The sequence below is a fragment of the Suricata suricatta genome, chromosome 16 (genome assembly GCF_006229205.1).
Source record: "Suricata suricatta isolate VVHF042 chromosome 16, meerkat_22Aug2017_6uvM2_HiC, whole genome shotgun sequence".
Taxonomy (NCBI): domain Eukaryota; kingdom Metazoa; phylum Chordata; class Mammalia; order Carnivora; family Herpestidae; genus Suricata; species Suricata suricatta.
Window position 1 is genome coordinate 35,081,318 of NC_043715.1, and position 18,487 is coordinate 35,099,804.

Below are 18,487 nucleotides of genomic sequence, written 5' to 3' on the forward strand. Positions count from 1 at the left end.
GTGAGGGATGGCTCCTGTCATTTCATGCGACGTGTGGGTGGAAAGGCTTGGTAAGACAGTTTTTCCCCATTGAATCTCCCTCTCATTCAACAAATAGTTATGGGGCTGCCCATACTCCGTGACAGGAATGAGCAAAACAGGAGATTCCACCACCCTTCAGAGCCCAGGCTGGTCAAGAATCACAAGTGGGCACAGGGAAGGGAGAGAAAAACGAAGCAAGCACCAGGCCAGGAACACCACGTGAAAAGACCCTGAGGCAGCAGACAGGACTAGGGTACCAGGAAGTCCTACAGAGAGCCCCAGAAGGAGGTCCCAGAGACAAACTCCAACCAGTCCCCACTGTCCCTGAAAACAGGTGCATTTCACAATTGTGGAAACTGAGGCTCAGCACAGAGTCTGGTCCCAACCATTGTGGAAAAACAAAGTTAGAAGAAACCCAGCTGAAGCTATAAATGCTCACAATTAAGAGACTAGCTGGGAACTTCAATGGCTGGGTTTCCCAACCACTAAAGCAGGGAAGATGGAGTGTAGGCTGCTGAACTCTGGGGGTCTGTGGAAGGGTCAACCATAGAAACTGAGACTCACAGGGCAGAAGCAGGGTTGAAAGCTGAATGAGCTCCAAAAAGGATAATTCATGACAGCAAGACTAAGGCCCAGGCCAGAAGAGCAAACCCCACAGAATGTACATTCCCAGACCCAAAGGGGCTCAGCATGAAGGCAAGGACAGGGGGTCTTTTGGTGTTTCTCCTCAAGCAACTCTCATTTGTTTGAGAAAAGGGCTCTTAAGAGTTCTAACTGGCCTCTAGCTGCTTTCAAAGCATCATTAATGACATCACAAACTAGTCTTTAGGAGAAATAAACTGGCCCCATTTTGCAGAGGAATAAATTGAGGCCAAGGTGGTCTGAAAGGCCTCTCTGAGGCCCACAGCACATTAAAAAGCAAAGCTGAGGGTGCAGGTCTATGGTGACTTGAGTAGGGTGGGTGGTGGAGGGTTCGTCTTAGAATAAGCTCACACTACACATTTATTTTATTTATCTTTATTTTATTTTTTATTTTTGAGAGAAAGAGTGCAAGAGCATATGCACAGTGGAGGAGGGGCAGAGAGAAAGAGAGAGAGAGAGAGAGAGAGACAGACAGACAGACAGACATAAAATCCAAAGCAGGCTCCAGGCTCTGAGCTGTCAGTACAGAGCCCGACACAGGGCTCAAACCCATGAATTGTGGATCATGACCTGAGCTGAAGTCAGATGTTTAACTGACTGAGCCATGCAGGTGCCCTATCTTTATTTTAAAGAGAGAGGGCACGCATGTGAGTGGGGGAGAGAGAGAACCCCAAGCAGGTTCCACGCTCAGCACGAAGCCCAATGCAGGGCTCGATCCCATGACTCTGACTGGTATTATGACCTAAGCCGAAATCGGTCATTGGACACTCAAATGACTGAGCTACCCAGGCACCCCTACAAATTTATTTTAAAGTAGCATCTAAACGGTGAGGGAAATGACCAATGAGATTTCACCACCTGTGCTTGGAATAGCCAGGGTTTCTAATCTTAGGTCTTAACTGAATGTAACCATGTGCTATAGCACTCTCCATTTTTACCAGGATTTAGATGAGCACACAATGATGTTAAGAGTCACAATCAGTTTTTCTATTTATGAATGTTTTGCCTCAACTGTGTGTACTTTACAAATAGAAGTAAAGTCATTCCTTTGTCTCTATTTGTGCCAATTTCCTCCCCTCCTGAAATAAAGGAAAAAAAGAAGTAGGTTGAGGAAGAACTGACAGATCTTTTCAAAACTCCTACTAATTGCAGCTTATTTTTAAGTGCTGCTCCCAGGGAACAGCAGGATCTGAAAAGCTAACAGTGTCTCCTCCTTGGAGCTGCTGTCAGGGAGAAACAAGGCTTTCCTGAAAGCACACAGACTGAACTGGAAGAGAATGGCCCCTTTCATACCCACTTAGCTAACCTCCCTCCTCCTTCCGGCTTTCCTGAGGATTCTCCCCCTCTATCACAGAAAGAAGGATGGGGCTCGCCCATCAAGCCACCCCAAAGTCAAACACCAGAACCACGTGTCCAAACAGTGGGAAATGTTTGCAGAGCACATGGTGAAATAGTTCCATAAGGCAGCATAAAGGCCAGGACAAGACGGTACAAAAGTTAGGGCAGAGGCAGAGAGGTGGGGGACTTTGGGCCCACCACGCCACCTCTCTCCTCTTCTTTAAGAGCCCAAAGCCCAAAGAGCATAGGAGATTCACCCCAAGTTATCCTACCCCCTGCAAATCCTTGCTCATCCCATCTCTACTCAATCAAACCCTTTATAAATCAGTCCAGCTTTGATCACTGGAATATAAAACCGGTAGAATAAAATGAAGCTGTGCCAAGCCCAGCCCCACCCCCTCCAAAGTGACTGGGAGAACATGGCTCTCTCAGAAGAGGCCCTGTGTAAGCTAGCAAAGTGGACAGAGGTGGTCTCCCAAAATGAAAGAGTTAGGTGAGGCTATGCTGGCTTGGATGAGCTATGTCTCCAGCACCTCAACTGGGAAACAGAGACTCAGATGAAGAAAGAATAAAACACAAAGAGATGGGCTTGAATGAAAACAGCAGACAAGTGGACAGAAAACACCTCAACTCACTCAGCAATAGGCCATGGGAGTGTGGGGTGTCTATCACAGGGGTTTCTGGCTTAAATGACCAAGAAATTTGTCTACCTCAGTTATGGAACCATACCCTGCTAGAAACCCCTCATGGTTCCCCCACTTCACACCACAGAACTTTGCACCATAAAGTCCCGAGCCCCGCACCCAAGACTGCAGTCCACCTTTTCTGTCTCCTTGACCTCTCCTATACCCCTGCCATAGCACTCTTCCAACAGCACCATCCCCTTCCATGAATGCCCAGAACTTCCCAACCTTCTGTCTTTGCTCACAGCCCTGCTCCCATATGGAATGCTCTCACATTTTTCTCTGCTAAAAAATCCTACCAATCCTTAAAGAATTGCACCAATCCTTAAAGAATGATAGTCAGCTTCTCAAAGGCAAAGACAGGGCACCTTTTTGTCTTAATCATCCTCCTACTTCATGAAGCCCACACCCAAGCTCTTAGTTAGCAAAAGATAGATAGGGATAATCCCTGTAACCCCTACCAGCTCTGGAATCTGAGAAATTAGCGGTAAAGTGATAAACCAGGAGCAACTTAATCTCAGCTTTAACAGGGAGACTGTTGTCTCCAGAAGAGTTACGTCCAGTGGGCCGGATATCAACAAGGAGCAGAGCAGCAAAACTCCTTTTCTGTCCCTGGCCCAGAGAAACTGAGCCAGTCTCCTATAGGCCAAACTTTGAACTTAGCCTTGCAAGGAGTCAGAGGAAGACACTGGACTCTGACTTGTCCAGCTCACTAATTTCAGTCAGGAGAACTGGGGGTTCCACCCAGCTTCCTCCCATGCATTCAAGGGACAGTAAGTGATCAACCTGCCTGCCCCCCAGCCATCCAGTTCTAGTGCCTCTGAGAGCAAGAGCATGAGCCCTCCCCCACCCCCCTTCTGGGTTAGAACTATCTTAAGAAAACAGCTATTTCCTCAGATCTTACAAAGCTTAGGAGTGTTTACATTTTTTTACATTGCCCCTCTTGATGTGGCCTCCTAAATTCCACTCAGATTAGAACTGGCGTCCTCCAGGGGCATCTCTCACAAACACCCAGTCACCCTGGTTGGATGGAGGGAGCAGTCACTCCTGGGGATGTGCTCACTCTACAGCAAGTATGAACTAAAGCCATGATCCTAGCCAGCCAGCCATTGAAATGAAGAAAGCCCCAGGGCCATCCTACCAAGGCCCCAAAGACCCAAGATTTTGACTACTCACTGGAGATGAGTGTGTCCTCAGAGAACAAAATGTGGTGGCTAGTCAAGTTTCCAGTGAGGGGCCTAAAGGAAGTTAACTGTTCAGGACCCTCCTCCATACCTCCACTCTTGTCATGGAATCATTACTGGCAGAATGACCCCAAAGATCTCAGATGTAAAGGAAAAGGCTTTGGGAACAAACCCAAGTCTTAGAGCCTTCCTTCCTCTCCTCCTACCTACCTAACATAATATCCTTCCCACCACTCTCATCCAGCACCTCCTTAAACCGCCCCTTCCTTTTACTTTCTTCAAAGCACTTATTCATATCTGAAATCATCTTGTCTATTTCTTTACTGCTTGCTGTTGCCCTCCCTCCCATGAATCTTGGTTCCACACGGGTAGGGCAGTCCCATAATGTGAAGTGCCTGGCACTACCAGTCGCTCAATTATAATTGATGAATTCAACTCAACAAGTGAACGGTATCTAAGGGCCTTACTTGTGCCAGGTGCCCGGCACTAGTGGGTGAGGGATGAGAGGGCATTCTTCTTTTAGCCAACCACGGAGGTGGCCACAGGGGTGGGACCCCAGCCGCGGACAGCTACAGCTCTCCCCCCACCCCACTTCAGCGCCCACCCCCGGGGCCCTCCCGCCCCGCGGGCCCCGGGCGCCGGCACTCACCCGCTGCAGCTCGAGCTCGATCTCGCCGGCCTTGAGCACGATGGGTCCCCGCACCGCATACTCCACAGCCTTCACCTGCGGGTTCATGGACTCGAGCGTAAGGATGCGCTCGCGCCGGCTCCGCTCGGGCCGTACCTTGAGCACCGCGGAAGCCTCGGCGGCAGCGCTGCTCTGCCTACGGCCCCACGGGCCTGGGGTCCGGGGGCAACAGCCCCGCCGGACCAGTGCCGCTGCCCGCTGCATCGCGCGCCCGCCCAGGAAAATCTTGGCACAAAAAGAAAAAGAACAAACACGTCGGGGACAGTCTAAAGCAGGCACCAGTGCCCCCGCCCCCAAGCCCAGCCAAGGGCCCTTTCAGCGAGCAGTGCCAGCCTGGCTCCGGGGCTGGGTGCCCATCCCCCGGCGACTCGGACCCTCCACCGCGCCACTGCAGAGCCAAAGCAGTTTTGCAAAAGCTGCACCTAATGCATGGATGCAACGTGCCTGTCGCCACCACCTGGCAACCTCTCGCCGCGCCCCGCTAGCGCGCGCGCTTAAAACTAATCTGGGGCTCCTGCACCAGCAGCCGCATCTCAGCACCCAACGCCCGCACAGCCCGGCCCCCAGCGATCGCACACCCACAGCCCGCGGCTCCGCCCCGGACCTGCCCACTGGCTCCTGGGCCTTGTAGTTCTCCAGTCTGCTTTCGGAGCTGGTGTGTGGGGGCTGGTCAACTACAAGTCCCATAGTGCCCCGCGCTGGCCCGATAGGGGGCAGGGCAAGAGGCGGGAATGGTCTTCAGAAGCTGTAGGGGGGGGCTGGGCGGCCTCTTTGTCCCCGCTGAGGGGACAAAGTTGGGCTGGGGCCGGCCAGGGGCTGTTCTTTCAGACTTCTGCGAATTTGGAGCTATATTCAGCGTCTCCTTGGAGGCGCATCCCGACTTCTCACAGCCCCTCCCCCCTGCTACCCAATACCTGCGAGGAGGCTGGTTGAGACATGGTGCAGTCCTCGCCCCGAGTTTCATCATCCAGGGCCAGAAGGTGGCTGGTAGGTTAGGAATTTGGGACTTCACTGCCACTCTTTTCCATTCTGAATGTGGGTTTCCATGTTAGCAAAGCGGAGGTCTGAACCTAGCCTTTAAGGGTTGTTGTGAGAATTAAAAGACCAACACCTGGCAGGTACCAGGTGGTCAGGCTTTTCCTGACTATTCCTCCTGGAGGCTTTCCCCACTGTCATTACCTCTTTATTTCCTTGCAAACATCTGAAATTATCTTGTTTTGATACTTCCTACTGGCTTGTTGGCTACCTCCCCCACTCACCGTGTAAGCTCTGGAAGGGTAGTTTTCTTTGTTCATCCAGTTCATGGCACCTCTCAAGTTTCCGGGCACATAGTAAATATTTGTTGAAGAATGGCTGCTCAGCATAGGATAGCTATTATTTCTGGCAAAGTTATTGACAGGAAGAAGCACCCTGGCTCCCTGAGAGTGGGCTGGAGTAGGACTCTAAGACACCATGTCTGAGACCCCAAAATCCAGAGAGTGTGTGGGACAAGTCACTTTCCCTCTCTGGGCCTCAGATTCTCTATCTGCAAAGTAAACTGGATTAAGTAACCCTTAAGGTCCCTTCCCATCTTGGAAATGCTGTCTAGGTGTTTTTCACGTAGAAAAACAGTCCAAGGCTCCCTCACCCCAATGAACACACACTCACAGTAGATGTGTGACAGTATGAGGAGCATGGGGCCTGCCTGGGATTCTCTCTCTCTCACTCTCTCTGTGCCCCTCTTCCCCCGTACTCTCTCTCTCTCAAAACAAATAAGCAAACTGTAAAAACAAAAGCACCCCCCCCCATACACACACATAGCAGTGTTAGGGTAAAGGTACTAGAAAATCCAGATTTAAATGTAGCTACATATAGTCCCTTACCTCTTGATGGACTTCGAGCATGTTCTCTAGCCTTTGTAAGCCTAGTTACAAAGGGCTGTGAAGAAAGGTCAGTGAGGTAACTGAAAAAGCCAAGAGTTTGAAACCTTGTGCTGTGGGTCATTCTTATTCATCCTTGTCAAGAGAATGCCATATACTTGGATTAAATAAATTGATTACCAATAAACGGGGAAAGGGGGTGGAGAGATAAAGATCTCTAAGAATATTTCTATGTTAGCAAACTGGCTTGTCCACCAAGGACCCTGGAAATTTATTTGGGCTTCTCATCAATTGTTCCACCCCCAGCATCTATGTCTATACTGTCTTCTTCCAGGCTTCTTTCTCAGTGTCCAAGTATTCAGTGTCCAGGTGAAAAGCTTCCCCCTGGGAGTTTGGCTTCTCTAAGGACTATACTGCCTTCAACATCATGTTCTCGTCTGCTCTTCCCAGTTATAGACAAACACACCCACATACCCTTCCACCTCTAAACACAATTAACTTTGACCTGCGTATGATGTAAACACAGTCTTTCACTTTTCACCCAAGGGTTGGTGCACTTCCTGTTGTCTCCACCCCTGATCAGAAGGGCCAGAGCAGCTAGGAGGAAAGGCAGGCGTAGAGAGGAACACAAATCCATTTGCGCAACTGGGAAAAACAATGCCTAGCACACAGTCCATCTACGTGGGCTCCCACGTCATCACTGTAGAAAACAAGTTAGTGTCCCAATTATGTCCTTTGCCAACCTGTCATGACTACATGAAAAGAAAGCTCCCTTTCTTTCCTCTGAACCACACTTTACAATCTGCCAAACACTTTCCTAACACTGCATTTGAACCTGATTGACATCAATGAAGTGAAAAAAGCAGGCATTATCCCCATCTTACAGGAGAAGCTCAAAGAGATTAAGTGAGGGGCGCCTGGGTGGCTCAGTCGGTTAAGCCTCCGACTTCGGCTCAGGTCAGATCTCACGTTTGTGGGTTCGAGCCCCGCGTCAGGCTCTGTGCTGACAGCTAGCTCAGAGCCTGGAGCCTACTTCCGGTTCTGTGTCTCCTACTCTCTCTGCCCCTCCCCCTCTCATGCTCTGTCTCTCTCTGTATCAAAAATTAAAAAAAAAAAAGAGATTAAGTGACTTATTCAGGTGGCACAGTTAAGTGTAGAGGAGGGACTGTAATTTCCAACCCTGTGATGCAGCCCATACATGCAGGCACCAGGCTTGTGTAGCTCTCTGGGTTTGGAAATCTGTGCTGCTATTGCAATGCGCTGAGCCCTTAAAAGGCTTTTGGGTGGTAGTTGTAATGATGATGGTGGTAACAGTGTGAACTTTGCCTTTACTTTGCCCTCTAGACCAGATTAGTGTGGAGCAGGAGCAGCCTCCTAAATCTTAAAGATAAAACCTGAAATAGTCATGAATGTCCTCCCTGTGAGCTGGATGAGAGCTCCAAATACACAGCAAACTCGTGATGATCCACACAATTGGGAGAGTCATTTGTTTGCAAGACATGGTATCCGTCTTCATTCCTTAACAAGTTTTTACTGAGCATCTACTATGCACCAGGTACTGGCCTGAGCTCTGGGACTATCGTGAGTTACACAGATGGTCCTTGCTTACACAGACATACAATGTCTTAGGAAAGACAGACATCCATTGGACAATCACACACACACAAGCGTGTGATTACAAACTGTGATAACTGCTTTGGAGAAAAGGGACAGAGTTTTATGAGCACTTACAGCCCAGAGGCCTGAGTGAAGGTTTCTCAGAGAAAGAAGCCTATGACTGCCCAGAAGCCTGTCAGGATGATAAGGGGTAGCAATATTGATGAGTGTGGTAGATATGGGGATGTGCCCTCACCCATCAAAGAAAAACTTGCCTAAAAAATAAGAGGGGAGAACTTGCCTTCAACCAAGGGGTGGGGCTAGCAGACAACCTCTACCTGTCAGTGCCGTCATTGTCAGCCTCACTTGTACAGAACCGCCTTGCCTGAGGGTGCCATCACCCCCTATCTGGAAAAGCCTAACCTTGGTGACTGAGCAAGACTCGGCAAGTGCTGGAGCAGCATTTGCTCTAAGCCTTCCCCAGGAGGTTGGCTGAGGCTTTCGCAGCCCTGCTTCATGACTTTTCTTCCTCGCCCAATCCTGCTTCCTCCCGCTTCCTCTTACAGAAGTAGATTCCTAATATCCATCTTGCACTTCACACTCCATGTCTCTCAGTGATGAGGCAGATGGTTGCCGGAGTCCAGCTCCAGCAGGTCCAGGGTTCCCCTGAAGGATGGATGGTGCCGGTGAGAGAGAGTGAGAGAGCCTCAAGTTTCTTTCTGATCACCAGGCATCTCTGGCAGGCGTCTCTGCCCTTCTGGCAGGCATCTCTGCCCTGTATGGTCCTCAAGCTTTATTTATGGCAAAAGGCACAAGGATCAGAAAGAGCAGTAAATGATTTCTCATAGATAATTTTTACAATGGATTCTGCAGAAGGTATAATTCTAGTAGTAATGATTGTCATAAAAAACTTAGCTACAGGCACTCATCTTGTCATAGGTATTTTTTTTTTTTTTTTACAAAACCTCAGGTCTAGCCTTAAGGAAGCAACCTTTAACCAAGAGGCAAACAGCGTTGTTTAGTAAAGGTCAGTTTTTTATGAGTAAGGGTGATTAGGCTGTTTATAACTCTAAGAGAAAGTTCCCAGAAAAACAGAATTCTCAGGAAACATAATGCCTGCTCTCACAGTCCCAAAGATGGTTGATACATTTTATTGCAGTAGTGACCTTTACAAAGGTGTTCAGGCCCAGAAGGTAGTCAGTTATCAGTTAATTGCTTAGGGGAAAATTCTATGTTGTATTAGGGTGTATCTAGTTTACTCATCTCTTCCCTGACCAGGTGCAATCACACCTCAGGGACAGGGCAGGAGGGCAGGCCACTCCTGACACTAATCAGTAAAGCCATCTGAGGTTTGGTGCCCAAGCAGAAATGAAAGTTTCAAGAGGGTAGATTTTGGGAGCTGTCTGGGGGCAAGAGACCGTGCAAACTTGCAGTACCCTCACCAGGAATTTTCACTCTACCGGTGAGTTCAGATGGCTCCCGACAGACAATGTCAAAGGCCAGGGACTGCTGAGGGGCTCCAAGAAGGCTAGGATGACTGTAGGACAGACAGTGAGAAAGAGGGTCAGGGCTAGAAGACAAGGGTCAGAGATGAGTGGTATTGGACAAGCAGCCTAGGTCCTAAATGTAAGAATTTCAGTTTTCATCCTAAGAACAATTAGAAGCCTCTGGAAAGCCTAAAGTAGGGGAATGACACAATCATATTTATGTTTAAATTCTTCTGCATGAGGATGGATTGTGGTACCAGCAAGGTCCAGTGTTGACCTGGACTGGTGAATGGATGATGAGAAATGGACAGGCTCTTCTGCATCCCCAGAATCTAGTATATTACTTGTCACATACAAGTTCTCTGTTGAATGAATGAATGAATGGAGTAGACTCTACAAGGTCCATGCCCTCAAGCTCCAGCAGAAGATGGGAAGTGCAGGAAGGGTGGTAAGAATAGCCCCCAAGAGTGCAGAGCAGCCAGTCCTTGGGGTCAATGAGAGCCAGAACAGGGGCACCTGGGTGGCTCAGTTGGTTTAAGTGTCCAACTTCGGCCCAGGTCACGATCTTGTGATTCGTAAGTTTGAGCCCTGCATCAGTCTCTGTGTTGACATCTCAGAGCCAGGAGCCTGCTTCAGTTTCTGTGTCTCCCTCTTTCTCTGACCCTCCCCTGCTCATGCTCTGTCTCTCTGTCTTTCAAAAATAAATAAACGTTTAAAAAAATTTTTTTTAAATGAGGGCCAGAACAGAAAGTGAGAGGATCTTCCAGGAGTAGATGGACATTAGGGTGCCACAGTGAGAGATGGATGACCTTCCAGAATGTCAAATTATGCTCAAGTTGGGTGCTTAGGTGACTTAAGAGTAACTCTTGGTCCTTTGTTTCCAAGGACACTTGGGGAGCTGGTGACCTTAATAATCAAATGCCTTGATCCAGGGCAGTGATTCTAAAGTGCTATCAAGGAGCCCCTGAGTGTTTGCTTAAAATGCAGACTCCAGAGTTGGACTTGGACTTGTTGGTTCTGAAACTCCAGGGTGGATTTGCCCAGGGATTTTCCTATAATCAGGATTTTGATGTGCACTAAAGTTTGAGAACCATAGGTGCAAGGCAAGCCTTGGCGATATCATAGTGGAAAAGGCATAGATTAGAGAGTTCTGAATTCTGGTTCCAAATTTGTCACTAACCTATTGTATGTATGACCTTGAGCCAGCACTGTTCCCTTCTTGGGCCTTAGCCTCTTCATCTGCAAAACAACCTGAATTTCTACCTGATTTCTAAGTTACTGGCTCTAGCTTGAAGACATTTTAGCCTCCTCTTCAAGCCCAACTGACTCCCTCAGTCACAGCTGCGGTCTCTGCTTACTGAGCCTCCGTTTCCTTACCTGTCAGTAAGGTGATGACAGTATATTCCTCAGAGGGTTTCTGAGAGGACTAAACAGTGTTTAAAAAAATTTTTTAACAGTGTTTTTAAAACAAGCTCTGGCCAACTTTATTAAAGAAAAGTTTTACATAATTTGCTTTTCACCAGTCTGTTCTGGCATGCTTCCCATGATATCACAATCACTTGGATCAATGCTAGTCAGAATGCATACTCTGTAGTATTTCCTCCATGCTGTGTCCAAATCAATATTATTGCCACTGTAGTGATGGACACCAGTTTTAGCCAACATGCCATAGTATTCTATTTCAGATTTCCTCAAGGCTAAGCAGCTGTTGGCGAGGACAACCAGTTTCGCTTTGCCGTATCTGATTATTTGCAGAGTCTGCTTGTACCCCTGCATGTACTTTCCACTTGTCACAATGAGTTGGAAACTAGAAATGACCAACGCCAGCAATTGTTTCGTCTTTGCAGCCACCCTCTTCCTTGCCTTAGCTGTCAGGCCCAACCGAGAGCAGATGCCTGGGAGCGACAAAGACTAAAATGACCTACTTTCCTTCCTTCCTTCCTTCCTTCCTTCCTTCCTTCCTTCCTTCCTTCCTTCCTTCCTTCCTTCCTTCCTTCCTTCCTTCTTTCTTTCTTCCTTTCCTTCCTTTTTCTTTTCTTTTCTTTTCTTTTCTTTTCTTTTCTTTTCTTTTCTTTTCTTTTCTTTCCTCTTTCCTCTTTCCTCTTTCCTCTTTCCTCTTTCCTCTTTCCTCTTTCCTATAGGCTCTATACCCAACATGGAACTTGAATTCATGACCCCTGGATCAAGAGTTGCATGCTCTATAGACAGAGCCAGCCAGGTGCCCCTAAAATGATATTTTTAAAGTCTCTTTTTTTAATGGATATTAGGATAGATTTGAAAGTCTGAAAGAATAAACACTCCATTGTTAATGATGGTTATCTCTGAGTGGTGGGCTTATTGGTGACTAATTTCTCCTTTTGCTTAATGTACTGTCAGTGTTTTAAAAAACAGTGATAAGGGACGCCTGGACGGCTTAGTTGGTTAAGCGGCAAACTCTTAATTTTGACTCAGGTCATGATCTCAGAGTTCATGGTTACAGCCTTCGGTGGGGCTCTGTGCTGACAGTGTGGAGCCTGCTTGGGATTCTCTCTTCCTCTCTCTCTCTCTCATTCTAGTTCTTGTCCATTCTTCAGACTCTTCTGTGTTTTAAGAAAGGAAATCAGTTTCTTATTTTATGCCCAGGGGCACAGGCACAGATATTTACCTAGAATATTGTCTGTGATTTGAGTTTGAACAAAGCTTTCTTTATTAATAATAATATTTTTAAATATAGCTATTAATTATTAAGCATTTTAAATGTGTCCCCCTCTTGTTCTCTCTCTCAAGATAAATAAATGTTTAAAAACTTAAAAATATATTTTAAATAATGATAAAAATAAAAATAAGTTTAAAAAAACTAAACATAGACTTACCACATGCTCGGTAAACTGTATATACAACAGAATTGAAAGGCTGGGCCTTGAGCAGGTATGTGTACACCTGTTCACAAAGTAAAAAGGTGGAAACAACCCAAATGTCCCTTGACAGATGAATGGGTAAACAGAATATAATGGAATGTTATTTGGTCTTTAAAAAGAAGGAAATTCCAACACATGTTGTAACATAAATGAAACTTAAAGACATTATGCTAAGTGGAAAGGACAAAGGCAGATTATGTGGGCACAAAAGAACAAACATCCTGTTTTCGCTTATATAATGGACACCAAGAATAGGCAAATTTATAGAAATAGAAATTAGATTACCAAGGGCTGGGGAAGGGTAGAGCGGGAAATTATTATTTAATGGGCATAACGTTTTAGTTTGAGATAATGAGAATGTTCTGGACATGGATGCTGGTGATGGTTGAAAAACAATGTAAATGTACTTAATGCCACTGGACTATACACTTAAAAATGCTCAAAATAGGGGCCCGTGGGTGGCTCAGTTGGTTAAGTGTCCAACTTCTGCTCAGGTCATGATCTCACTGTTTATAGGTTCGAGTCCAGCAGGCTCCATGCTGACAGTGAGGAGCCGGCTTTGGATCCTCTGTATCCTACTCTCTGCCCCTCCCCTGCTCTCTATCTCTCTGCATAATAATAATAATAATAATAATAATAACAACAACAAATAAAATTAAATTTTAAAATGCTCAAAATAGTAAATTTTATGTATATTTTACCATAATAAAAGGTAATCACAAGAATTTCCATGTGTTGCAAGAAAAAAGTTTTTTACTTATTTAGAGAGGAGAGAGGGAGAGAGAGAGAACAATTGGTGGAAGGGCAGAGAGAGGGGAAAGAGAGAGAGAAGATGCAGGGCTCAAACTCACCAACTGCTCACCAACTGTGAGATCATGACCTGAGCCAAAATCAGGATGCTAAGAACTGAGAACCATCCGGGCTCCCCATAGGAAAGTTTAAAAAGGGAAACAATGTAACTTAGACTGTCACAGCGTTGTTTTATTTTATTTTTTTATAATAGTTTATTGTCAGATTGGTTTCCATATAACACCCAGTGCTTCTCCCCACAAGTGCCCCCCACCGTGACCATCACAGCGTTGTTTTAGAGATGGTTACCGAACAGTTCCTGGAGGCATTTGCTCAGGCTTCTCCATCTCTCTCTGCCACAAACCAGCCAGTCAGCTCCCATCCTTACTCCTCATAATTCCCTTTCTAAATAAAGGTCTCATTGTTTTTAAGTTAGTCTTGAGATTTTAGGAGAAAATTAGGAGGGAATTCATTGAGATCTCTGCTCTGCTCTGAGTCAAGTTAAAGCAAATTATTGCCTCCCTAACAAGCAAATATTAGTTGAGTTGAACTACATAAGTGTAATTTACAGAGATTGAGACAGAATAAAGACATTTCACAAAAGCAGTATTTATAGTTCAGGGTTGCATTGATAGATAACATTTCAAAGCAGAGGCAGCATGTTGTGGTCTGAGCAACCAAATCAACCAAATGCAGAAAGTATTGCATACGAGGAGAGGAAAGGGTAGAGGAGCAAAGGAGAAAGAGCAATTGTATTAGCTTCAGGAACAAATACAGCCTCTTTCATCCAGAGTGTGTTTGTTGTTCCACATTCCTTGATTCCTTGCTTCATGATCCCGCAGGGGTATGAGTTTACTTTTTCCAGGAAGGAAATCTGGGAGAGTTCAGAAACAGTCCAAGGGACCAATATAAAGAAAATCCTTAGCAGCAAGCACAGTGATTTTAGCTATTCATTGCCTTAAAGCACAGACAAAATATTAAGTAATGGCCTGAATCAGTATTTCCAGCTGGTTTATTCTCCAACTTTGCCCAGATATTTTCTTCATGAAGCCACAGAATCTTTCACCTAGAGAGGCTTGCAAAATAGTTTCAGGACCTAGGGACTTAGGAGAAAAAATATTTAGGCAAGGGCTTATGCTCTGAAAATTTTTTTTAAATGTTTATTTATTTTTTAGAGTGAGAGAGATAGAGTGTGAGTCGGGGAGAGTCAGAGAGAGAAGGAGACACGAATCCAAAGCAGACTCCAGGCTCTGAGCTGTTAGCAGCTCCCAACACAGGGCTTGAACTCACAAACAGTGAGATCATGACCTAAGCCAAAGTCAGACACTTAAATGACTGAGCCACCCAGGTGCCCTGCAAGGCCTTATGCTGTGTAGTTCTCACTTATTCTTTTAGCTTTTTTTTAAGTTTATTTTCAACTTTATGTGGGATTTTTGTTTTTGTTTTGTTTGTTTGTTTTTGAGAGAGAGTGCATGCACATGACAGAGGGGAAGAGAGAGAGAATCCCAAGCAGGCTCTGTGATGTGAGCACAGAGCTTGATGGGGGCTTGAACTCAGAAACTATGAGATCATGACCTGAGCTGAAACCAAGAGTCAGATGCTTAACCAACTGAGCCACCCAGGCGCCCCTCTTTCAGCTTTTGAATTCTAGTTCTTGTCCATTCTTCAGACTCTTCTGTGTTTTTAGAAAGGAAATCAGTTTCTTATTTTATGCCCAGGGGCACAGGCACAGATATTTACCTAGAATATTGTCTGCGATTTGAGTTTGAACAAAGCTTTCTTTATTAATAATAATATTTTTAAATATAGCTATTAATTATTAAGCATTTTAAATGTGTCAGCTTCTGTATTAAATACTTTACTGCATTGTCTCATACAAGCCTCAGAACAACCCAATCACATACTTACTATTATGATCCCCATTACAGATGTTGAGAAAGATTGGGCTATTTGTGAAGATCACGTAGGTGATAAGTGACAGAGCTGAAACTTGAACTTAAGACCTAAAGACTCAGTCCCACAAGACCGCCCCCATTTGGACACTAGTCACAAGTAGAATCTTCAAGCTACCTTCATTTCTGCCCAGCCAACTACAAACTCAAGTGTTCCTGAGACACTCTGCTCAGGCTCAATAATTCTTTAGAATGATTCACAGAACTCAGGAAAGTGCTATACTTATGAATAAAATTTTATTATAAAGAATACAACTCAGGAACAGCTAAATGGAAGAGATGCATAGGGCAAAGGACAGGCAGGTGGGGGAAGGGCGATGGCACAGAGCTTCCATGCCCTCTTTGGGTGAGCCATTTATGATAGGAAAAGATAGGATTCAGTAGGCAGAGAGGGAAAGATTAGGACCTAAGGTCCCTGGGTGGGGAAAAACATTTTTTGGAACAATGCTGGGAGCATCTGACCTCAGCAAAGCTCCTTGTCCATAAAGTTGCTATTGAGAATGTAACGGACATCATCTACTCCCACTCAGGTTCCCCTCAAGAATTTGACAAAAGATCCGACTAAAAGTAAGTAGTAAATCATAAAACATATGATCCATAAGGAACCATATGGCCATAGACCACCCCTCATACAATGGAAATGAGCCAATCAGGAATGGACAACCCAGCACCTAGAGGTATCAGGCCAATAGAGGTAGAACCTGAGAAGGAACAAGGGAGAAGGGGGATGAACCTTATAAAACACGGGACATTTTGGGGCACCTGGGTGGCTCAGTTGGTTAAGTGGCTGACTTTGGCTCAGGTCATGGTCTCGTGGTTCGTGAGTTCAAGCTCCCCATCGGGCTCTGTGCTGACAGCTCAGAGCCTGGAGCCTGCTTCAGATTCTGTGTCTTCTCTCTCTGCCCTTCCCCTGCTCATGCTCTGTCTCTCTGTCTCTCAAAAATAAATAAACATTAAAAAAAAACAGAGACCTAGAGTCCTAAGCATCCACTTTCGAATGCCCCCTCTTCACAAAGAGAGCATTCCTACTATTCTTTCTTTCTGACCTTACACTTTAATAAGCTTTTGCCTGCTTCTCATTCTGTGTCCATCTCTTCATTCTTCAAAGTGGTAAGACAATGAACCCTGGGTATTGAGGTAAAAAATTCTTACAGCATCCCTTTGGGGACTCATCTTGGATATCATTGTGTTCCAACAGTAAGTAAAGAGTAGCTGGCACCTCTTCTTTCCTTTCTATCCTAAATAAAACTCTCAAACTAAATAATGGGCACCTGTCAGCCAGTTAAGAGTGAATAGTGTGACTGCCATTCTCAAGTCTTGGGTGACAGTCTCCTTGGATCTCCTTCCAGCTGACCCCCCCAGTGCAGCTGGGAAAGTCAATGTGGTGGAGCCCCAATTTCCTTTCAAGAAAAACTTCTGGATGCATGGGCTCAGGGGAGGCCAAACAGCAACTGATGGGTCCTTACCAACATGACTTTTTGGTGAATGCCTGAATGCTGTTGGCAGAACTTGATTCCTGACCATCCGTTTGGGTGTCCAGTGGAATTCTCTCCTCTTTCTGTCTTGGCCAGTCTCTCCCTTTGGGAAATGGGTGAAAAAGCCCAAGACTGATCCCTTGGTTATTCTCCTAGGAGTGATCTGGGTGACTTCCACTTCCAAGGGGTCCTGCTCACAGATTTCCCAACTACAGTGGAAGGTGGCCCTGTACTTGCTTCCATTTTTGACACTCAGGCGTGGTTCACCCCCCAGGTCCCCATGTTTTGAATCTTTGATTTTCAAATGTCTTTTGCAAAGCAGAGAGAAGGACTGACTTCAGTGCCACTTGGGCTCACTACCTTCCTCCTGCCCCTGATGCCCATGGATGGATGGGAGAGAAGATATTTGGCAGGCTCCCACAAGATGCAGATCATAATTAGAGCCAACTGTCTCTGGTTAATCTACGTTGGGATGAAGACTTTAAGCAAGGAATATTCCCAAGCAGCTGCCAAAACTCCTTTTGTTTCAAGGAACTTCCCCGTCTTTTTTGGCCTGAAATGGACTGCCCATTTCCACTTGTTGGTGGAAAAAAATCTGTCGAAGATGACAGGCTTCAGGACCAGGAGTCCTCTTTCTCAGCCCTCCAGGCTTTTATCTGCCTCCAGGCTTTTTAATGAACCACACCTCTTCAGTGTCCTCTCCCTACTCCTGTTTCTGCCCACCTTGGGTGTGGCCTACAAACTGGTTCCTATATGATCCTCAGTGCTCAGGAACCACTGGCTCTTCCTCCTCCGTTGCTGTCCAGGAGCAACAAAAAACCCACTTTAGATTTCCCCACAGGTGCCCCAGATAAAAATTGACAATGGTGAACAAATTGATTGACTTTTAAATGGACACAGGTAGAACATATTCAGTATTTAAACAAATTTTAGTTTACTGGTTTAAGATACACCTGTCTTTAGAGTTCTTAGCACTAAATATAAAACTTTTTCTATCTAGGTTTACTGAAGGTCAAATAAGCTCATGTTTTCTCTGTTACCGTTTACTAGCAAAAAGATGACTTAAAAATGGTGGTTAATTTGGTCTGTCTCAAAGTTTTCATGGCTGATCGTTAAGATAGCTTTCATGTGGCACAAAAGCAGACACATATACTAATGGAATAGAATAGAGAACGCAGAACTGGGCCCACAAATGTACGGCCAATTAATTTTTGACAAAGCGGGAAAGAGTATCCGATGGAAAAAAGACTGCCTCTTTAGCAGGTGGTGCTGGGAGAACTAGACAGCAACATGCAGAAGAATGAAACTAGACCACTTTCTTACACCATACACAAAAATAAACTCAAAATGGCTGAAGGACCTGAATGTGAGACAAGAAACTATCAAAACCCTCGAGGAGAAAGTAGGAAACAACCTCCTTGACCTCAACCACAGCAATTTCCTACTTGACACATCCCCAAAGGCAAGGGAAATGAAAGCAAAAATGAACTATTGGGACCTCATCAAAATAAATAGCTTCTGCACTGCAAAGGAAACAAACAACAAAAAAAAACCTAATAGGCAACCGATGGAATGGGAGAAGATAGTTGCAAATGACATATCAGATAAAGGGCTAGTATCCAAAATCTACAAGGAACTCACCAAACTCCACACCCAAAAAACAAATAACCCAGTGAAGAAATGGGCAGAAGACATAAACAGCCACTTCTCCAAAGAGGACATCCAGATAGCCTAGAGGCACATGAAATGATGTTCAGTGTCACTCATCATCGGGAAATACAAATCAAAAACATACTGAGATACCACCTCACACTGGTCAGAGTAGCTAAAATGAACAAATCAAGAGACTATAGATGCTGGCAATGGTATGGAGAGA

General features: G+C 45.6%; 2 protein-coding genes across 3 annotated transcripts in view; both read right to left on the reverse strand.

Annotated features, from left to right (window-relative positions):
- GPT2 (glutamic--pyruvic transaminase 2) overlaps positions 1 to 5,095 on the reverse strand; it is a 34,558-nt gene extending 29,463 nt beyond the window's left edge. Inside the window, exons 1-2 of one of the 2 annotated variants that reach the window (XM_029925583.1) lie at positions 4,979 to 5,095; positions 4,518 to 4,781 (exon numbers count right to left, since the gene is read on the reverse strand). In XM_029925583.1, coding sequence (XP_029781443.1) covers positions 4,518 to 4,760 — 243 coding nt within the window. In that variant the 5' untranslated portion in view covers positions 4,761 to 4,781; positions 4,979 to 5,095. The remainder of the gene's footprint in view (positions 1 to 4,517; positions 4,782 to 4,978) is intronic. The other variant, XM_029925584.1, reaches the window with a different exon arrangement.
- A 5,903-nt stretch (positions 5,096 to 10,998) lies between these two features.
- Positions 10,999 to 14,016, reverse strand: LOC115279737 (60S ribosomal protein L30-like). The gene is made up of 3 exons (XM_029924251.1): positions 13,960 to 14,016; positions 12,351 to 12,417; positions 10,999 to 11,393 (listed from the first exon to the last, which is right to left on the reverse strand). Exons 1-3 carry the CDS (start codon positions 14,014 to 14,016, stop codon positions 10,999 to 11,001), a joined length of 519 nt encoding a protein of 172 aa, XP_029780111.1.
- Positions 14,017 to 18,487: the final 4,471 nt, after the last annotated feature.